The 16,440-nt window shown below is 48.9% G+C and overlaps 1 protein-coding gene across 2 annotated transcripts in view; it reads right to left on the bottom strand.

The window, feature by feature from the left end:
- MORN3 (MORN repeat containing 3) overlaps positions 1-16,440 on the bottom strand; it is a 19,100-nt gene extending 2,660 nt beyond the window's left edge. The window contains exons 1-6 of one of the 2 annotated variants that reach the window (XM_039249058.1): positions 16,085-16,440; positions 9,804-9,961; positions 8,119-8,278; positions 4,644-4,828; positions 4,286-4,369; positions 3,888-3,954 (exon numbers count right to left, since the gene is read on the bottom strand). In XM_039249058.1, the coding sequence (XP_039104989.1) occupies positions 4,292-4,369; positions 4,644-4,828; positions 8,119-8,278; positions 9,804-9,961; positions 16,085-16,229 (726 nt within the window). In that variant the 5' untranslated portion in view covers positions 16,230-16,440 and the 3' untranslated portion in view covers positions 3,888-3,954; positions 4,286-4,291. Of the gene's footprint in view, positions 1-3,887; positions 3,955-4,285; positions 4,370-4,643; positions 4,829-8,118; positions 8,279-9,803; positions 9,962-16,084 lie in introns of those variants that run through there. The other variant, XM_039249127.1, reaches the window with a different exon arrangement.

The raw sequence follows: 16,440 nt of genomic DNA, 5'->3' as shown, positions 1-16,440 counted from the left end.
CGTGAAAAGAACACTTGTTTAGGAAAGCTGAGACAAGAAGGCAGAGCAGTGCCATTTGACCTCAGCAAGGAGGCAGGTGCCCAGATACTGAAACTGAATGATGGGGGTGAACTGTGTGTTTCTCCCCTGAGTCACGTGCATTAGTTGCAGATATCACCCTTCATGCCTGCATACTTCCCTCTAAAGCCAAGGATGTTTCTCCTACATAACCTCAATTCAGTGGTCAAAGTCAGGAAATTTGACATTGATGCAGTACCTATTTAATAATGACACTCATGTTCACTTCTCCACGGGTCTTCAATCATGTCCTTTGTCGCAGTGATTTTACCCTTTAGGGTCGTGTGTTGCAATGAGGTGCCACGTCTCTCTGCAGTTGCTTTTAAATTTGGAACGGCCTTTTCTTGTGCTTTGTATAACATCGACAGTTTTGGAGTCCATGCCTGTGGTTTTGTAGAATGCTACCTCAACCTGGCTTCCCAGACATTTTCCCATTATTACATTCAGGATGTGTGTTTTGGCAGGAGTGTTTATCTCCATTTTGCAGATAGCAAAAGTTGATGCCCAAAGAGGTTAAGTGTAATCGGCTAGAATTCGAACCTAGGAAGTCTGGCTCAGCACCCAGCCTCTCACAGAAATCATATATGCAGGTTCTGGTTTTGCTTAAGAATTTGAAAGATCCAGGGGCGTTTGGGTGGCTCAGTTGGTTGAGCATCCTACTTCGGCTCAGGTCATCATCTCACAGTCTGTGAGTTCAAGCCCCACATTGGGCTCTGTGCTGACAGCTCAGAGCCTGGAGTCTGCTTCAGATTCTGTGTCTCCCTTTCTCTCTGATCCTTCCCCTCTCAAGCTCTGTCACTCTCTCTCAAAAATAAATCAGTATTTTTAAAAACTAAAAAAACTCCTAGAAGCATCTTCTAAAAAAAAAAAAAAAAAGAATTTGGAAGATCCAGCAGCAGCAGGAGGACTGGTCCCACCTTCTCGCAGAACAGTAGTGAGAAGGAACTGAGTTGCAGTCGCCTTCTTCCCCAGGAGAGGTGTTTGCCACAGACACCACCGCTCCCTCTTGTCTCACACCAGGCCAGCTTTGTTTATGTTACTTGCCTGGCTCCCCACCTTGAGCCTTTGAGTTTGAGTCCTCTGTGTCAGTCCCACAAACACAATACAGTAGGGGGTTTTATAAAAACAAAGTCCTCTGAGTGAAGTGAAAATTGGTTGAGGCAGTGTGGCTTCAGGCTCAAGTAATCTCCACACCCAAAGTGGGGCTTAAACCCACAACCCTCAGATCAGGAGTCACACTCCAGTGACTGAGCCCGCCAGGCGCCCCTTAAGTTTACTTTCTTTCTTGATTTTGCCTGAAGTCAAGAATCAATTGTCATCAATTACAAGATTGTAGATTTCCAAGTTTTCCCCTAGAGATTCCAATTCAAGTTGGTCTGGGTAGATCTAGACTCTGTATTTTTAACAAACACCCCAGGTGCTCAAACCCCGGCGGCTCAGGGAAACACTGGTAATTAAAGAACAGTCTGTAATTTCAGTTTTGTTTATATTTTGGATACATAATACATTCACAGGTTCCAAATACAACAGTGAAAAGTTGCCCTCCCTCCCCGGTTCCCAGTTCTCTCCAGAGACCTCCATTGTTGCCAATGTATTGTGTTCCTATCTAGAGATTTTTTTTTTTTAATTTTATTTATTTCTAGGAGAGAGAGAGACAGCATGAGCGGGGGAGGGTCAGAGAGAGAGGGAGATACAGACTCTGAAATAGGCTCCAGGCTCTGAGCTGGCAGTCAGCACAGAGCCCGACACGGGGCTCGATCCCACAAACCGCGAGATCATGACCCAAGCGAAAGTCGGACTCTTAACCGACTAAGCCACCCAGGTGCCCCGAGATGAAGTGATTTACCTAAANGGTCAGAGAGAGAGGGAGATACAGACTCTGAAATAGGCTCCAGGCTCTGAGCTGGCAGTCAGCACAGAGCCCGACGCGGGGCTTGAACCCACGAACCGCGAGATCATGACCTAAGCGGAAGTCGGACACTTAACCGACTAAGCCACCTAGGCGCCCCTAGAGATTTTTATACATAAACTAGAGCACACCCTACTTTTTCTGGTTGGGGGAAGAAAAGCTGGCCTTCTATATGCTGCCACTGTTCTGTACCTTCAGAGCAGACAGATCTAAGTTTAAGTACAGTTCCTTTCCAGCTTTGTGACTGGTGAACCTCCCTGGACCTGTTTTCTCCTCTAAGATGGCACTAATAATAGCAGGACACCTCATAGGTTGTTGAGGGGTCATGGGAGGGGACACATCAGCACAGGGCCTGGCACTTAGTGAATGTTCTGTATCCCAAGTGGGCCAGGCCCAGCTTCCTAGTGCAAGAAACATACGTTGGGTCAGGCCACCCCCTTTATGGTTTAGAGAGCAGAAAGAACATCAATAGTGTCAGTGTTTATTGAGTCTTTATATCAGGCACTTGCTGAGGGCTTTACGAACATGGTGTTACAGGGTTACACTTGGGACACTGGGCTGAAAAACTCTATTGTAATAGAGTGTTTATTTTTTATTATGTTTATTTATTTTTGAAAGAGACAGAGCACAAGTGGGGGAAGGGCAGAGAGGGAGGGAGACACAGAATCCGAAGCAGGCCCCAGGCTCTGAGCTGTCAGCACAGAGCCCGATGTAGGGCCTGCACCCACAAACTGAGATCATGACCTGAGCTGAAGTCAGACACAACTGATTGAGCCACCTGGGTGCCCATACAGTATTTATATTATAGTGTGTTTAGCAGGATCCTCAACCTCTACCCAGTAGTTCCCAGTAATATCTTTCCCTGTCAGTTGTGACAACCAAAAATGCCTCTAGACATTGCCAAATGTCTCCCGGCAGGGAGGGAAGACAAAAGCACCCTCAGATTAGAACCACACCTTACTTCATCCTAAAGTTAACCACAGTAACCTGTGTGGTAAGGACCGTTACTCTCCTGTATCTGAGGAGAGGAAACCGAGAGAACAGAGAGGTTGGGTGCCGTATCCAAGAACACACAGCTCATAAATCACTGCTGGGATTCACACCCAGGCAGTCTGATTGCTGAGCTCGTGTTCCTGCCCGTTATGTAAGACTCCCTTTTATCTTGCAGGCTGTTGTCTAGAATTATGCAAAGCTCTTCCCAGGTCTCAGCTCCACAATTAACCTCAATACATGTTATGTGTTTCCATCACATCTGTTAGCAAATCCTCAAAAACAACCCCTGTGATTTTACATTTTACAGAAGTATTTTTTAGTGTCATTTTACCGATGGGGCAACTGAAGTCACCGAGGGTCACAAAGCCAGTAAGTCTGGGGTTCATGGCCCCGGCTGCACATTAGAATCATCTGGGGAACTTTCTGAAGGCCAGGCTTACCCCAGACAGACCAGAGTCTGAACAGGAGACCTGGGTGTCTGTAACTTTTAAAGCTCCTGCAGGATCCCAAGGTTGAGTGTTCCTGTGTAGGTTGAGAAGCCAGGTCAATGTCTCAAACCCAAATCTTAGTGGCCAGTGTGACCAGACACAGGCTCTTCTCCCTGGAGGATCTCAGAGGTCAGAGAGCTAGAGACACGTTTTCTTTCTCCCCCAAGGTATATCCATGCAGCCCATGGGGACACCTGCTGTCTTCACCTAAAGTCCTTCCCAGAGCTCCACAAACCACCCCCTCCCCAATCACACACCGCAAGCCCTTGGCTGAAGCCACCAGGTTCTCCTTTATGCTCCTGCGTTCGGGAATGGGGGCCCAGCATGAGCTGTAACAAGAGGGTCCTCAAAACCAGCTGGGGAGAGGATAATCTGGTGCTGGGAGGAGTGAGGTGCCCTCTGAGGGTGCCAAGGGTGTGCCCAGAGTCACCACTCATTTCAGAAGGCACACCAGTTTGAGCAGCTGGGTGACAGGCTTGAATTTCTCCAGAAGCTCTGGTATGTTTCCTGCAGAGGCAAGGGGCTGGTGGGAGCTGGTGACCCAAAGAAGCTGTACCGTTGCCCTCTCCTGGAACCCTGCTTATACGCACACCAGGAGGGCCTAGGACAGATGTGCAAGTGCAGGCCTGGGGCAAAGTGCCTTCTTACTCAAGGGCGTTCAGGAGGGACCTGGTCTTCGAGGAAATGAGTTTTGAAGGGGAGGAACCAAAAAGAACCAGCTGGATTGCCGGAGGCAAGAAACCCACCCTCTGGTTCTGCCCTTGAGTCCCTTGGCCAAAGGAGACCCCAGGAGCTTCCTCAACCACATCTGAGGGTGGGAAGTATGCCCATCTCTCACCTGGCATCAATCTTCATCTTCCTCTGCCTTCTTGAACATGGCCAAGGCTTCCTTCAGCACGCCATCAGGGTCTAGAATTTCGATCTGGAGGGAAGCAGTAAGGGGTTGGATTGGGGAGCATGGAAGACCCAGGCTGCCATCCTTTGGGGTGCAAAGGATGCACTCTAGAAGTGCTGTCTGCGTGTGGGGTGCTGCCAGTCTCTGTGGGAATGCCCCAACTGAAAACAAAATCTGGTCTGTTCCCTGGCTGGACTGGGCTAGGCCTGGCCAGACTGGATGTGCCTGGGTGGGTGGTGGTGGGGGTACTGTTTTCTGTCTCTCTGGGTGTGGCCACAGGGCCCTTGTGGGTGCTGCCCACCTTAGGAATGGGGAACTGCGTTGGTTCAGGGGCCTCATCGCGGCCAAAGTCAATCATTGTGCCACACTTGGCTACGTCGTCCACCCAGAAGCCTTCAAACAGCTGACCGTGGTCCAGGTGGAAGAAACGGCCTGGCCCATTCTTCATGCCTCTCTGCCAGTAGCCCTCGTAGCGGTTCCCGTTCTCTGGGGGTAAGGACAGGGTCACGTGGGGACTGAGCACACCTTACTAGGCTCCACATGCCCAGGCTGGACGCTGCCCATAGGGAAGCCAGAAGGAGACCAAGATGTTGAGAATACCCTGGGCTGGGCTGGGCTGCCTGGGGTGTGGGAGGGCCAACCTAGAAACCTCAGAGCCCAGGGGTGTCAGTGACTTCCGGAATCAGACCTGGTCCGCATCTTACCTCCACTACTTGCCTGAATTTGGATGAACAACTTCGTTTCCTATTTGTACAAAATGCAGCTAATGACATAAATAGGCATTGTTTTTCCAGCACTCATTCTGCGCGTGGTTCTTTGCTACGTTTCTGACCTCACTCCTCACAAAAACAGTTCTATGAAGGATAACGGACTCCATTTTTACAGATGGAGCTTGAAAGGCTCAGGGAGTTTGACTGATGTGCTCAAGGTCACAGAGCTAGGAAGTGGCAGAGACAAGATTTGAAGCCAAGGCCTGTTCAATCCCAGGAGACCATGTTCTTAATCATGAACTAACTCTCCTGCTCAACGGATGATGGTGGCGCTGTAAAAAGAGCAATAATAAAGCTAGCACTTCACTCAGACACAGCCATTAGTCTCGGGCAAGTCAGTCAACCATTCTGTCTCATTTCCTCTCATTTGTAAAATGGGAATAATAGTAGCACCTACCTCATAGAATTGTAGTGGAGATTAAATAAGTGGATACAAAGAAAGGGCCTAGAAGATTACTGGATAGGGGCTCCTGGGGGCTCAGTTGGTTGAACGTCTGACTTTGGCTCAGGTCGTGATCTCACGGTTCATGGGTTTGAGCCCCAGGTCAGCCTCTGTGCTGAATGCTTGCTCAGAGCCTGGAGCCTGTTTCAGATTCTGTATCTCCTTCTCTCTCTGCCCCTCCCCTGCTCATGCTCTGTCTCACTCTATCTCTCAAAAATAAATAAATGTAAAAAAAATTTTTTTAATAATAAATAAAAATTTTTAAAAAGAAGAGTACTAGATAAACTCTAGGTCAGAAGTCAGCAAACTGTTTCCATGAAGGGGCAGACAGTATTTTCGGCTTTGTGTCTCACAGGTTCTCTGTCACAGCTACTCAGCTTTGCCATTGAAGCATGAAAGCAGCCATGGACAATGTGTAAATGTATGAGCAAGGCGGTGTGCCAATAAAACTTTACTTACAAAAATGTGCGTTGAGCTGGATTTGGTTCAAGGACTGTAATTTGCTGACACTTGCTCCCTCCAAGTATGAGCTAATAAATAGTAAGTGTTGAGCACTTACTATTATTACATGCCAGGCACCGTGCTAAGCACGCTACAAACTCAGTGAACCTTCACAATACCCTACTTAAGTTTTATTTTTATCCTTACTTTACCAAAGGTGAAAAAACCAAAGCACAGAGAGTTTAAGCAAATCGCCCAAGGTCACATAGGTAGTAAGAGCTTAAGGCAGGATTTGAACCCAGGCAAGCTGTCTCCAGAGTCTGGGCCACTAGAAATGATGCACTTAGAGCCCTTACACTATGTGTGGCCACAGCAAGTGCTCACTGAATGCAGGCTATTCCTAGTAGACGCTCACTGAAAGCAGGCACAGCGCTTGGTGTTTGGGGGATTGAGAACAACAGACAGAAGTGGCTGGATTAAACCTTCCTCAGCTGCCCCAATGCCTCAGTTTGGCCAAGTCTCACTAGAAGTTGGAGTCTTGAGTTTTCGGGAGACTGGGCTCTGGTTTGTGTCCTCACTAAGAACACCTACTATGTGCCAGGCATTGGAGAAACAGTGAGGAACAAAATAAATATGCAGTCCAGGTCCTTATGCAGCTCACAGTCTGGAGAGACAATGGCACTAGCTTTATAGATAGCCTACTGTGTGCCAGACCCTGTTCATAGTACCTACAAAGTGGGTACTACTATTATTCCCATTTTACAGGTAAGGTAACTGAACAGCAACAGGAAGAAACTTGCCCAAGGTTATACACCTAGCGCTAAAAAGGAAAGGAAGCAAGCAGGTGCTGAGGAGAATGAGGAGAATGTGCTTTAGTGAACAGGGAAGGCCTCTCCGAGGAAGAAACTGTGCAAAGACCTGGACGATCTTTCTATTGCAGGAAGAGAGAACAGCAGTGCAAGGCCCTGAGGCAGAAAGTGGGGGAGAGACTGAAAGAAAATGAATATGGCTGAAATGAAGGGATTCCCAGGGGAAGAGGTGGGAAGCACAATTAGAGAGGTGAGGAGGGCCAGACTGTGCTGCCTGTGGATGGTTGAAAGCGGGGCAGTGACCAGGTCCAATCTGGAAGAAATTCATGCTGGTTGCTATGTAGAGAATGGGTTAAGTCTTGACAGGAAGGCAGTTTACCTGATTGATTACTCTTTCCTCTGTCTAGGACTGTTCTTTCCCCATGCTTATCAGGTTCCTTCTCTTCTTTCAAGTCTTCTGCTCAAATTTCACCTCTTGAGGGAGACATTTTCTGACCATAAGTCAGTCTAAATCGCTCCTGTCTGCAACTCCTTTGTCATTCTCCAGCACACTTTCCTATTTTCAAGGGATATTCCTTAGCACTTTTGATCTCACAGGTAACAGACTGCATTGACCTTGAGCAAGTCACTTAACCTCTCTGTACCTCAGTTCATCTGTAAAGTCAGGATAAGAGTACCTCTATCTTATAGGACTGTAGCAAGGATTAAGTGAGCTCAGTGCTGCGTAAGCATAGACTATGATTATTATGAACATAAGAAAATGTCTTCATTGTTGATGTTTATTGTTAGGCACCCCCCTTCGAATATAAGCTCCCAGGAGGGCCTGGGTGGCTCAGTCCATTGAGAGTCAGACTCTTGATTTTGGCTCAGGTCATGATCTCACCGAGATTGAGGCTGGGTCAGGCTCTGTGCTGTCAGCTTGGAGCCCATTTGTGATTCCCTCTCTCTCTGCCTCTCCCCTGCTCTGTCGCAAAGTAAATAAATAAACTTAAAAAAAAGAAAAAAAAGAGGGATGCCTGGGTGGCTCATTCGGTTAAGCGTGGACTTCGACTCAGGTTATGATCTCACGGTTCGAGGGTTCGAGCCCCGCGTCAGGCTCTGTGCTGACAGCTCAGAGGCTGGAGCCTGCTTCAGATTCTGTGTCTCTCTCTCAGAAATATATAAAAACGTTAGAAAAAAAAAAGAATATAAACTCCTTGAGGGCAGGGATCTGGTCCTGTCATTCATCTTAGCCGGAGCTGGGGAAAGGGTTGGGTGGGTGGGGGCGTGGCCAGGAGGGGCGTGGCAAGCAGGCCATTGGGGCGGGGCACTTACTCAGGCGCAACATGCCCTCCCCGTGGGGCTTGTCCTTCAACCACTGGCCCTCGTAGATGTCGCCGTTACCGTAGTAAGTGCGGCCCCACCCGCTGCGCTGGTCGCCACACCACTCACCCTCGTAATACTCCTTGGGTCCAAAAAACTGAATCCCATAGCCCTGAAAGCACGAAGGTGTCCCTGTTCATGATGCTCCCCCAACACCAGGAAAGCCACCCCCATCTTCCCTGGCACCCAAGCCACACCTTGGACTACTTCCCTGCTTCCTCCCTCAGCCCTACATCCCCAGCTGATGGTCGGGAATTGAAACAGCTCCCCAGGCGGTCCCATTGCCCTCCACTCCTATGCTAACACCTTCTTGCAGCCCAGGATCTTTTCTCCGCTCCTCACTGGTCCGCCTCCTCCACTCTCCCATTCTCCCCTCTTCATGCATCCTCCGCTCATCTGATCACTTTTGCCCCCTCTTTGATTTGACCCTATTATAAGTCGCAGATGCTTCCGAGAAACCCATCAAATTTACAGACTTTTTCCCCCAGAAAAATGGACACCACACTTAGCATCCAGCCACAGAGAATCAAGGACTCCTCGCAGATCACACCTAAGGAAGTTGGGTTAAGCAGCCCATCTACCCCTCAAAATCCTGATTCTCCACATAGCCTTCAAGGCCCCCACCAACCCCTCCTCCCTCACTCCTACCCCTGTGGGCACACACACCTTGCTGTTGGACATATTCTTTGCTCCTTCCGCATTGCTACTTCCCCTTCTCCTTTTTTCTTCCCTGGCTAAGTCTTTGTACCTTTTGGTTTCACCTCTTACAGGAAGCCTGCCCTGAATTCTCAATTCCTGTGGGCTCCCCGTGAAAACCTCCAGCCTAACACCATATCAAATGTGAATTGTTTATTCTGGGATCTCTCTCCCTAGTGGCCAATAATCCGTTTCAGAGCAGAGATCATGAAATCCTGAGCACTACCATTTGCCAGCAGTGTGTGATCCCAGGCAAGGCACTGCACCTCTCTGAGCTTATTTCCTTATCAATAAAATGAGTGATGATGATGATGATGATGATGATGATGATATTGTGAGTTAGTTAGAGGCACCATATGCCATGTTCTAGATTGCGATAGCAGTTGTTCGGTAGCAGCACTGGCCTATGGTGAGAGTTGAGGCATTTATGGGTTGAGGACCTGCCCCTGGCTGGCTTCTACCTCCAGGACCTTCCTTTCTTGCCCTGTGGCCAAGGGTGTGGCCTCTGCTTTCTTGCTCCCACTTTTCCTACCCCCTTCTTGTGCAGGCCCAATAGAAGGGGGATTCTTAGAAAGGAATGCCCAGGGTAAAGAAAGCCAGGAAATGAGTGGGGGTGATGGGGGAGGAGACTTGGCCCCTACACAGCCTGGCAGGCTTCTAGCCACAGGTTTCATGGGCTCCTCCCTGGGCCCTCTCCTCTTGCTTCCTGTTTCCTGGGTTTTGTTCTGAGAACCCTTGATGATTCCCCACCCCTTCCTTCTCCCACGCACACAGTACCCTTGTCCTTCTGCCCTCCACCCTTCCCCCATTTTCTCCCAGGCCTCTCTGACTGCTCCCCCTACACACACACACACACACACACACACACACGCGCACACACACACACACAGAGCCTGCTTTCAGCCCAGCCCACACCGCAGAGCATGATGGGAACCACTCACCGATTTTTTATCATCTTTCCACCAGCCAGCGTATACTCTCCTATACTTTCCCTTCTCTCGGTCAGGAGAGCTGAGGATGCCGTAGCCATCTCGCTTCCCAAACTTCCAGTCTCCCTCATAGATGGTTCCTTTTTTCTTCCAGATCTGTGTTCCTTTTCCTGATGACACAGAGATGGGTCAAGGCTGCAGACACTGCAGCCATGGGCCTGGCCGGGCAGATGCTGTGTCTGCCTTGGCCTCAGGGGCCCCTACAAGACTTGGTTGTTCTCAAGGGCTGGGCCAGGGTCTGTGGCTCATCTCTAGACCCCCAGCACTAGGGAAAACCCCAAGAAAGTTCCATTTCTACACATAGCAGTTCTCCAGCCTTTTGCCCTGAAACCAGACTGATATAGCAAGCCCCAGATAGAAATCTGCCACTTCTTTTTCTCTTAATAATAAGCTTTGTCTCTTTTTTATTTTAATTTTTTTAATGTTTATTTATTTTTGAGAGAGAGAGACACAGGGTGCGAGCGGGGGAGAGGCTAAGAGAGAGAGGGAGACACAGAATCCGAAGCAGCACTCCAGCCCTCCAGAGCTGTCAGCACAGAGATCTCGAACTCACCAACCACGAGATCATGACCTGAGCCGAAGCTGGGTGCTTAACCGACTGAGCCACCCTGGCACTCCTAGCTTTATCTCTTAATAATACTGAATGATTATGCCAGATGACCAGAATTACTAGAAAATATTCTGTATATTTCTTCAGTTCACTGGAACACACATGGGGACCCATCTCCTACCACTCCTGCTTCATCTGTATCTTCCACTGCCACCTTCCAGACTGCTCTCTAATCACGATGGCCTCCATGCTGTTCCTGGAACCCACCAGATATGCTTCTGCCTGTATACCTGCTTATCCTTTGGCCTGGAATGCTCTTCTCCAAATATTCACTCACTCTCTACCTCCTGCAAGTCTCTGTTCAAATCTATTTTCTCAAGGAGGCCTACCCTAACCCCTGTAAAATCATAAGCCTATCTTCCTGCCTTAACCTGCTCTGTTTCTTTTCATATCCCTTAGCAACTCCTAACCTAACAGACAATTCACTCACTTAAGATTTATTGTCTACAGTCTAGCTCTCCATGAGGAGAATATGCACTCTCTGAGGACACAGACTTTGGTCCATTTTGCTCACTGCCCTATTCCCAGCACCAAAGAACAAACAGTGCCTGAGAAATTGCGGGAGACCAATACATGCTGAACAAAGACTTTTGTTTTAAAAATTTTTTTTAATGTTTTATTTATCTCTAGGAGAGAGAGAGAGACAGCGTGAGCAGGGGAGGGTCAGAGAGAGAGGGAGTCACAGACTGAAACAGGCTCAAAGCTCTGAGCTGGCAGTCAGCACAGAGCCTGACGTGGGGCCCGAACCCACGAACTGTGAGATCATGACCTAAGCGAAAGTCGGACGCTTAACCGACTAAGCCACCCAGGCGCCCCTGAACAAAGACTTTTGTTGAACAAAAGGATGAATAAAATATTTGTGGAGTACCTATATGGGCCAATTCATGTCTTGGTCCTTGGTAGCTGAGGAACAAAGCCAACATTGTCCCTCTGAGCTTTTTGATCTCACATAAGTAACTTAACTTGGGGTTCCTCATCGGTTAAAGGGAGATGAGAGAATCTTATGGGGCTATTCTATCACTGAATTCCTTAACATATGGAAAGCACTAAGAACAGTGCCTGCAAATAGGAAAGATGTTACCGATTATTTTTGCCCTTGAGGTAGAGCCCTCACAACGTTGTCTATACCTATCCTCCTTCTAGTTCTATTCCTTTTGAGGAAGCAGCTGCTCCCAAGCTCTCAATCCCTAAGGGTTAAATGGGTCAGACTCCTCCCCCTGGCAAGGCTAGCCAATCAGTCTGGGCAGTGATTGGTTCAGTGAGGGACATGTGACTTAAGTTGTTCCAATGAGACTGTTTGCCTCGGAACAAGGGCAAATTTACCACCTCCTATAAGTTTCCTTTTTTCTTTTTCAATTGTTTACTCATGGGGGGGAGGGGCAGAGAGGGGGGAGACAGAATCCGAAGCAGGCTCCAGGCTCTGAGCTGTCAGCGCAGAGCCATACGCAGGGCTTAAACCCATGAACCACCAGATGATGACCCAATCCAAAGTCCTCGCTTGACTGACTGAGCTACCCAGGCACCCCAGGGTCTTTTTTTTTTTTTTTTAAGCTTATTTGCTTATTTTGAGAGAGAGCAGGAGGGGCAGAGAGAGAGGGAGAGTGAAGCCCAAGCAGGATCTGTACTGGCAGCGTGGAGCCCTAGGCCGATCTCAAACCCACAAACCATGAGATCATGACCCTAGCAGAAACCAAGAGCCAATGCTCAAAGGACTGAGCCACCCAAGGGCCCGAATAGGGTGCTTTATGTTTGGAACCCTTGACCTGCCCGCTCTTTCAACTTGCTCTCTCTGCTCTGGGCACACTGGCTTCCAGTCAGTTCCAAGAACAAGACTTAATACACCCTCAAATTCTTCCATTCTGATTTCACCATCTAGGAGACATGCCCTTCCTCTTCTGCCAGGCGAATCCTTCTCATCCTTCTGTGCTCAGCTCAAACATCACCTCTGTGCTCTCATGGCTGCCTTCATGTCTCCTCTCTGGTCCCCTTCACATCCTGATGCCACACTCTTATTTTTATTTTTATTTTTATTTTTATTTTTAAGTAAAATAGCCTTGTTTTATTATGTACAGACTATAAATAAACAAGCCACCCACTCTGAAAATAGCAGGTTCCGGCTTTTCTCAGGGCCCTCAGAAGCGTCTGGGAGACAGTTCCTTCTCCAGAGGGGTGTGTGTGTGTGTGTTTGTGTGTGTGTGTGTGTGTGTGTGTGTGTGAGATCGAGAGAGAGAGAGAGAGAGAGAGAGAGAGAGAGAGAGAGAGAGAGACAGAGAGAGAGAGAGAGAGAGAGAGAGATCTAGCCACATGGTCCTCCTTGCCTAAAATCTTAAACTTTGGCTCCAGCTTCTCTGGTCCAGGAGGAGGCCTCAGCCTAGGGCAGGTATAAGCCAATCACTCAATTTATTTTATTTATTTATTTTTAATTTTTTATTTTTGAGAGAGAGACAGACAGTGTGAGCAGAGGAGGGTCAGAGAGAGAGGGAGACACAGAATTGGAAACAGGCTCCAGGCTCTGAGCTGTCAGCACAGAGCCCCACATGGGGTTCAAACCCAGGAACTGTGAGATCATGACCTGAGCTGGAGTTGGCCACTTAACCGACTGAGTGACCCAGGTGCCCCTCTTTTTTTTTTTTTTTTTAAAGTTTATTTATTTATTTTGAGAGAGAGAGAGCATGAGCAGGGCAGGGGCAAAGAGAGAGAGAATCCCAAGCAGGCTCCATGCTGTCAGCACAGAGTCCAGTGCAGAGCTTAAACTCACGAACCATGAGATCATAACCTGAGCCGGAATCAAGAGTGGGATGCTTAACCGACTGACCCCCCCAGGCTCCCCCAGGTCACTCAACTTCTATCTTATTCTTCTGCAAAGAATCAAGGAAGGCTTGCCACTCTGCTGTGTAAAAATGCTTTTAGACATTGGTCTTATTCTGAATCTGTTTGGGGCTATCTTGACAGTAATTCTCCTCCTCCCAGGCCATGGCTTTATAGTCTTCCCCATGGTGCTCCAGCATGTAGTATACATGGTCACCGAGCTTTCAAGACAGCATATTTCCTTTTTTTTCTGGGAGGCTGGCTTCTGCCTCCAGGCCATTTAGCACATAGCTATGTGCCCCTCAGTAAATCATTTCTTCCCTCTGAATCCCAGTTTCCTCTTCTCTAAAATGCGATATTACTTATTGTGCGGGTTCTCCGTGAGACTGGAACTCCCAGGGAGTTGGCATTATGCAGATGCCCAGGACAGGGCCCAGCATGGACTAGGAGTGCCATTGGTGTGAGTGGAGTGAATGAATGAACAGCCTAGGGAACCACTAGCCACTCCAATCCTTGCCCTGAATAACGATGACTTTTGACTGCTTCCAGGCTGCTCATACCACAGCAATCCCCTGTCAGCATGATCAAAGGCATGTCTTGAAGAGAGGGGAGGCTGGGTCTGGATTCTGACAGGTCCATTTTCTGGAGCCCCAGCCCAGTCTGCTCTATGCCTCCACAGCCCTACGGGAGGCAGGACTGGCATAGAAAGAGGGCTCAGGGGGCCTTGTCAACCCATGAGTTCACATTGCAGGTGGGGCAGCTGAGATCCAGAGAACAGGAGATGGCTTACCCCAAGTCACACCGCTGTTCAGTGGTGGAGCCAGACTCAGAACTTCGGGACCCTAATTCCTAGTTCAGGGCCCTGTCTCCCTCCCCTGCTGCCCACAGGGACTAAAGCACATACACAGGCGTCTTTAACCACACACAAAGCCCAGAGTAGCTGCATAAAGTCTGGCTTTTCAGTCAGTGCTGAGCAGTCGTGTTGTGTCACATACTGGGTGAGGTCAGCTTTGGAGTGCTTCTGGACAAGGAAAGTTCTCAGGAGTGGTGATCCCTGCCATGCTCAGTCCTCAAAGAACACTCAAGAAGCTTCCCTTCTGCACACACCCTGGGCTACACACTTGATAGACCTCAACTCTTATCTTTACTGATAAGTAGTTTCCCATTTTACAGATTGGAACACTAAGGCTCAAAGTGGGGTAATTAGTCCCTCAAGGTCAGAGTTGGTGAAGCTGAGATTCTGACCCAGCTTTATGGACTCCAAAGTGCTTAGCTCAGGAAGGCAGGAGAGAAAAGTGGTTAAGAGCATAGCATCTGGTGGGGGGGAGGGGGGCACCTGGGTAGCTCAGTCGGTTAAACGTCCAACTTCAGCTCAGGTCATGATCTCGCAGTTTGTGGGTTCGAGCCCCATGTCGGGCTCTGTGCTGACAGCTCAGAGCCTGCAGCCTGCTTCGGTTTCTTTGTCTCCCCTTCTCTCTGCCCCTCCCCTGCTCATGCTCTGTCTCTCTGTTTCTCAATAATAAATAAATGTTTAAAAAAGTAAAAAAAAAAAAAAAAAAGGGGTGCCTGGGTGGCTTAGTCGGTTAAGCGTCCGACTTTTGCTTAGGTCATGATCTCGCGGTTTGTGGGTTTGAGCCCCGCGTCGGGCTCTGTGCTGACTGCCAGCTCAGAACCTGGAGCCTGTTTCAGAGTCTATATCTCCCTCTCTCTCTGACCCTCCCCTGCTCGCGCTGTCTCTCTCTCCTAGAAATAAATAAAAATATTAAAAAAAAAAAAAAAAAGTAAAAAAAAGACAAGGGCATAGCATCTGGATTGCATGTCTTGAGTGAGGAGCCATACCATCTGTTTAGAATAAAAATTTGTTTTCCTTGGGGTGCCAGTTGTCTCTGTTGGAAGAGCATGCAACTCTTGATCCTGGGGCCATGAGTTTGAACTCCATGTTAGGTGTAGAGATCACATGAGTTTGAACTCATGACCCCAAGATCAAGAGTCACATGCTTGGAATGCCTGGGTGGCTCCGTTGGTTAAGCTTCCGACTCTTGGTTTCAGCTCAAGTCATGATATCACGGGTTGTGAGTTCAAACCCCACATCGGGCTTCACGCTGACAGTACAGAGCCTGCTTGAGATTCTCTCCCTCACTCTCTGCCCCTCCCCTGCTCACTGTCTCTGTCTCTCTCTCAAAATAAATAAATAAACTTAAAAAAAGAAAAGAGTCACGTGCTCCACCAACTGAGCCATCCAGGTGCCCCTAAATCAATAAAACTTAAAAACACTTGACTTTCTTCAGGGCTTATTTTGTGCCACAAGGACCCCTATGCCATGTGCTGATTAAAGCTGCAGTTCTATTTGAAGCCTCAGCTGGTTGTCTGTGTATGTGCATGTGTATATGTGTCTTCTCTCTCTCGTTACTGACCAGAGCCCCACATCAGAGCTGTTTGAATCACCATTGCAAGTGGTTTGGGGGGGCTCCTTTTCCTCAGGCTAGCCAGGCCCAGGTTAGCCCAGGTCTCGGAGGGGAGGGGCTGTGCTGGAGTCCCTAGAGCCCTGGCTGAAGTTACGGTTGGAATCTCAAACCCAGTCTGTCCCATGCTGGTCCCTGAGGTCTTTGGTCATCTAAAGTCAGGGCTGAGTTTGGTTGCAGAGCCCAGCCTGTGGAGACCCCTGGCTGGCCCAGGTCAGCAGCATTTACCCCTTGGGGACCTTGGTGATGTAGCTTATGTCCCCTACAAGCTCTGCCAGCTACTTCCTTGGCCCCCATCACCCGCCATGGCCCAGACTCGATACTCCCAAGCCCCTGAAGATCCCCCAACTCACCATGTTTCATGTTGTCCTTCCATTGACCCACATAGCAGTCGCCATTGACAGCGTACACCTGGTGCCTCAGTCCATTCTTTTGGGCCTTCCGGTCCCACCCCTTCCACAGGGGCTCCGACCTTTGCAGGCACTTGGAGATAGGCATGCTGGCTGCTTCTGTGGGGCCAGAGGGTGCTGGCAAAGGGTTAGGGACATCAGGGGCTCAGTGTGTCCCTAGTAGTGCCAGGATCCCGGGGCTTCCTGCACAGGCACTCGTCTGAGCCCAAATGGTGTGAGTCATGTGTGTTTGGGGTCCCCGGGCAGATGAGCAGCCATTTGGGGGGGATCCTTCTGTGCTGGACTGACCCTTGGCTGTC

This window comes from Hyaena hyaena, unplaced genomic scaffold (genome assembly GCF_003009895.1).
Source record: "Hyaena hyaena isolate Hyena2069 unplaced genomic scaffold, ASM300989v1 scaffold_0, whole genome shotgun sequence".
Lineage (NCBI taxonomy): Eukaryota > Metazoa > Chordata > Mammalia > Carnivora > Hyaenidae > Hyaena > Hyaena hyaena.
Note: the sequence above shows the minus strand (reverse complement) of the source record. Positions and strands in the feature narration are given on the sequence as shown.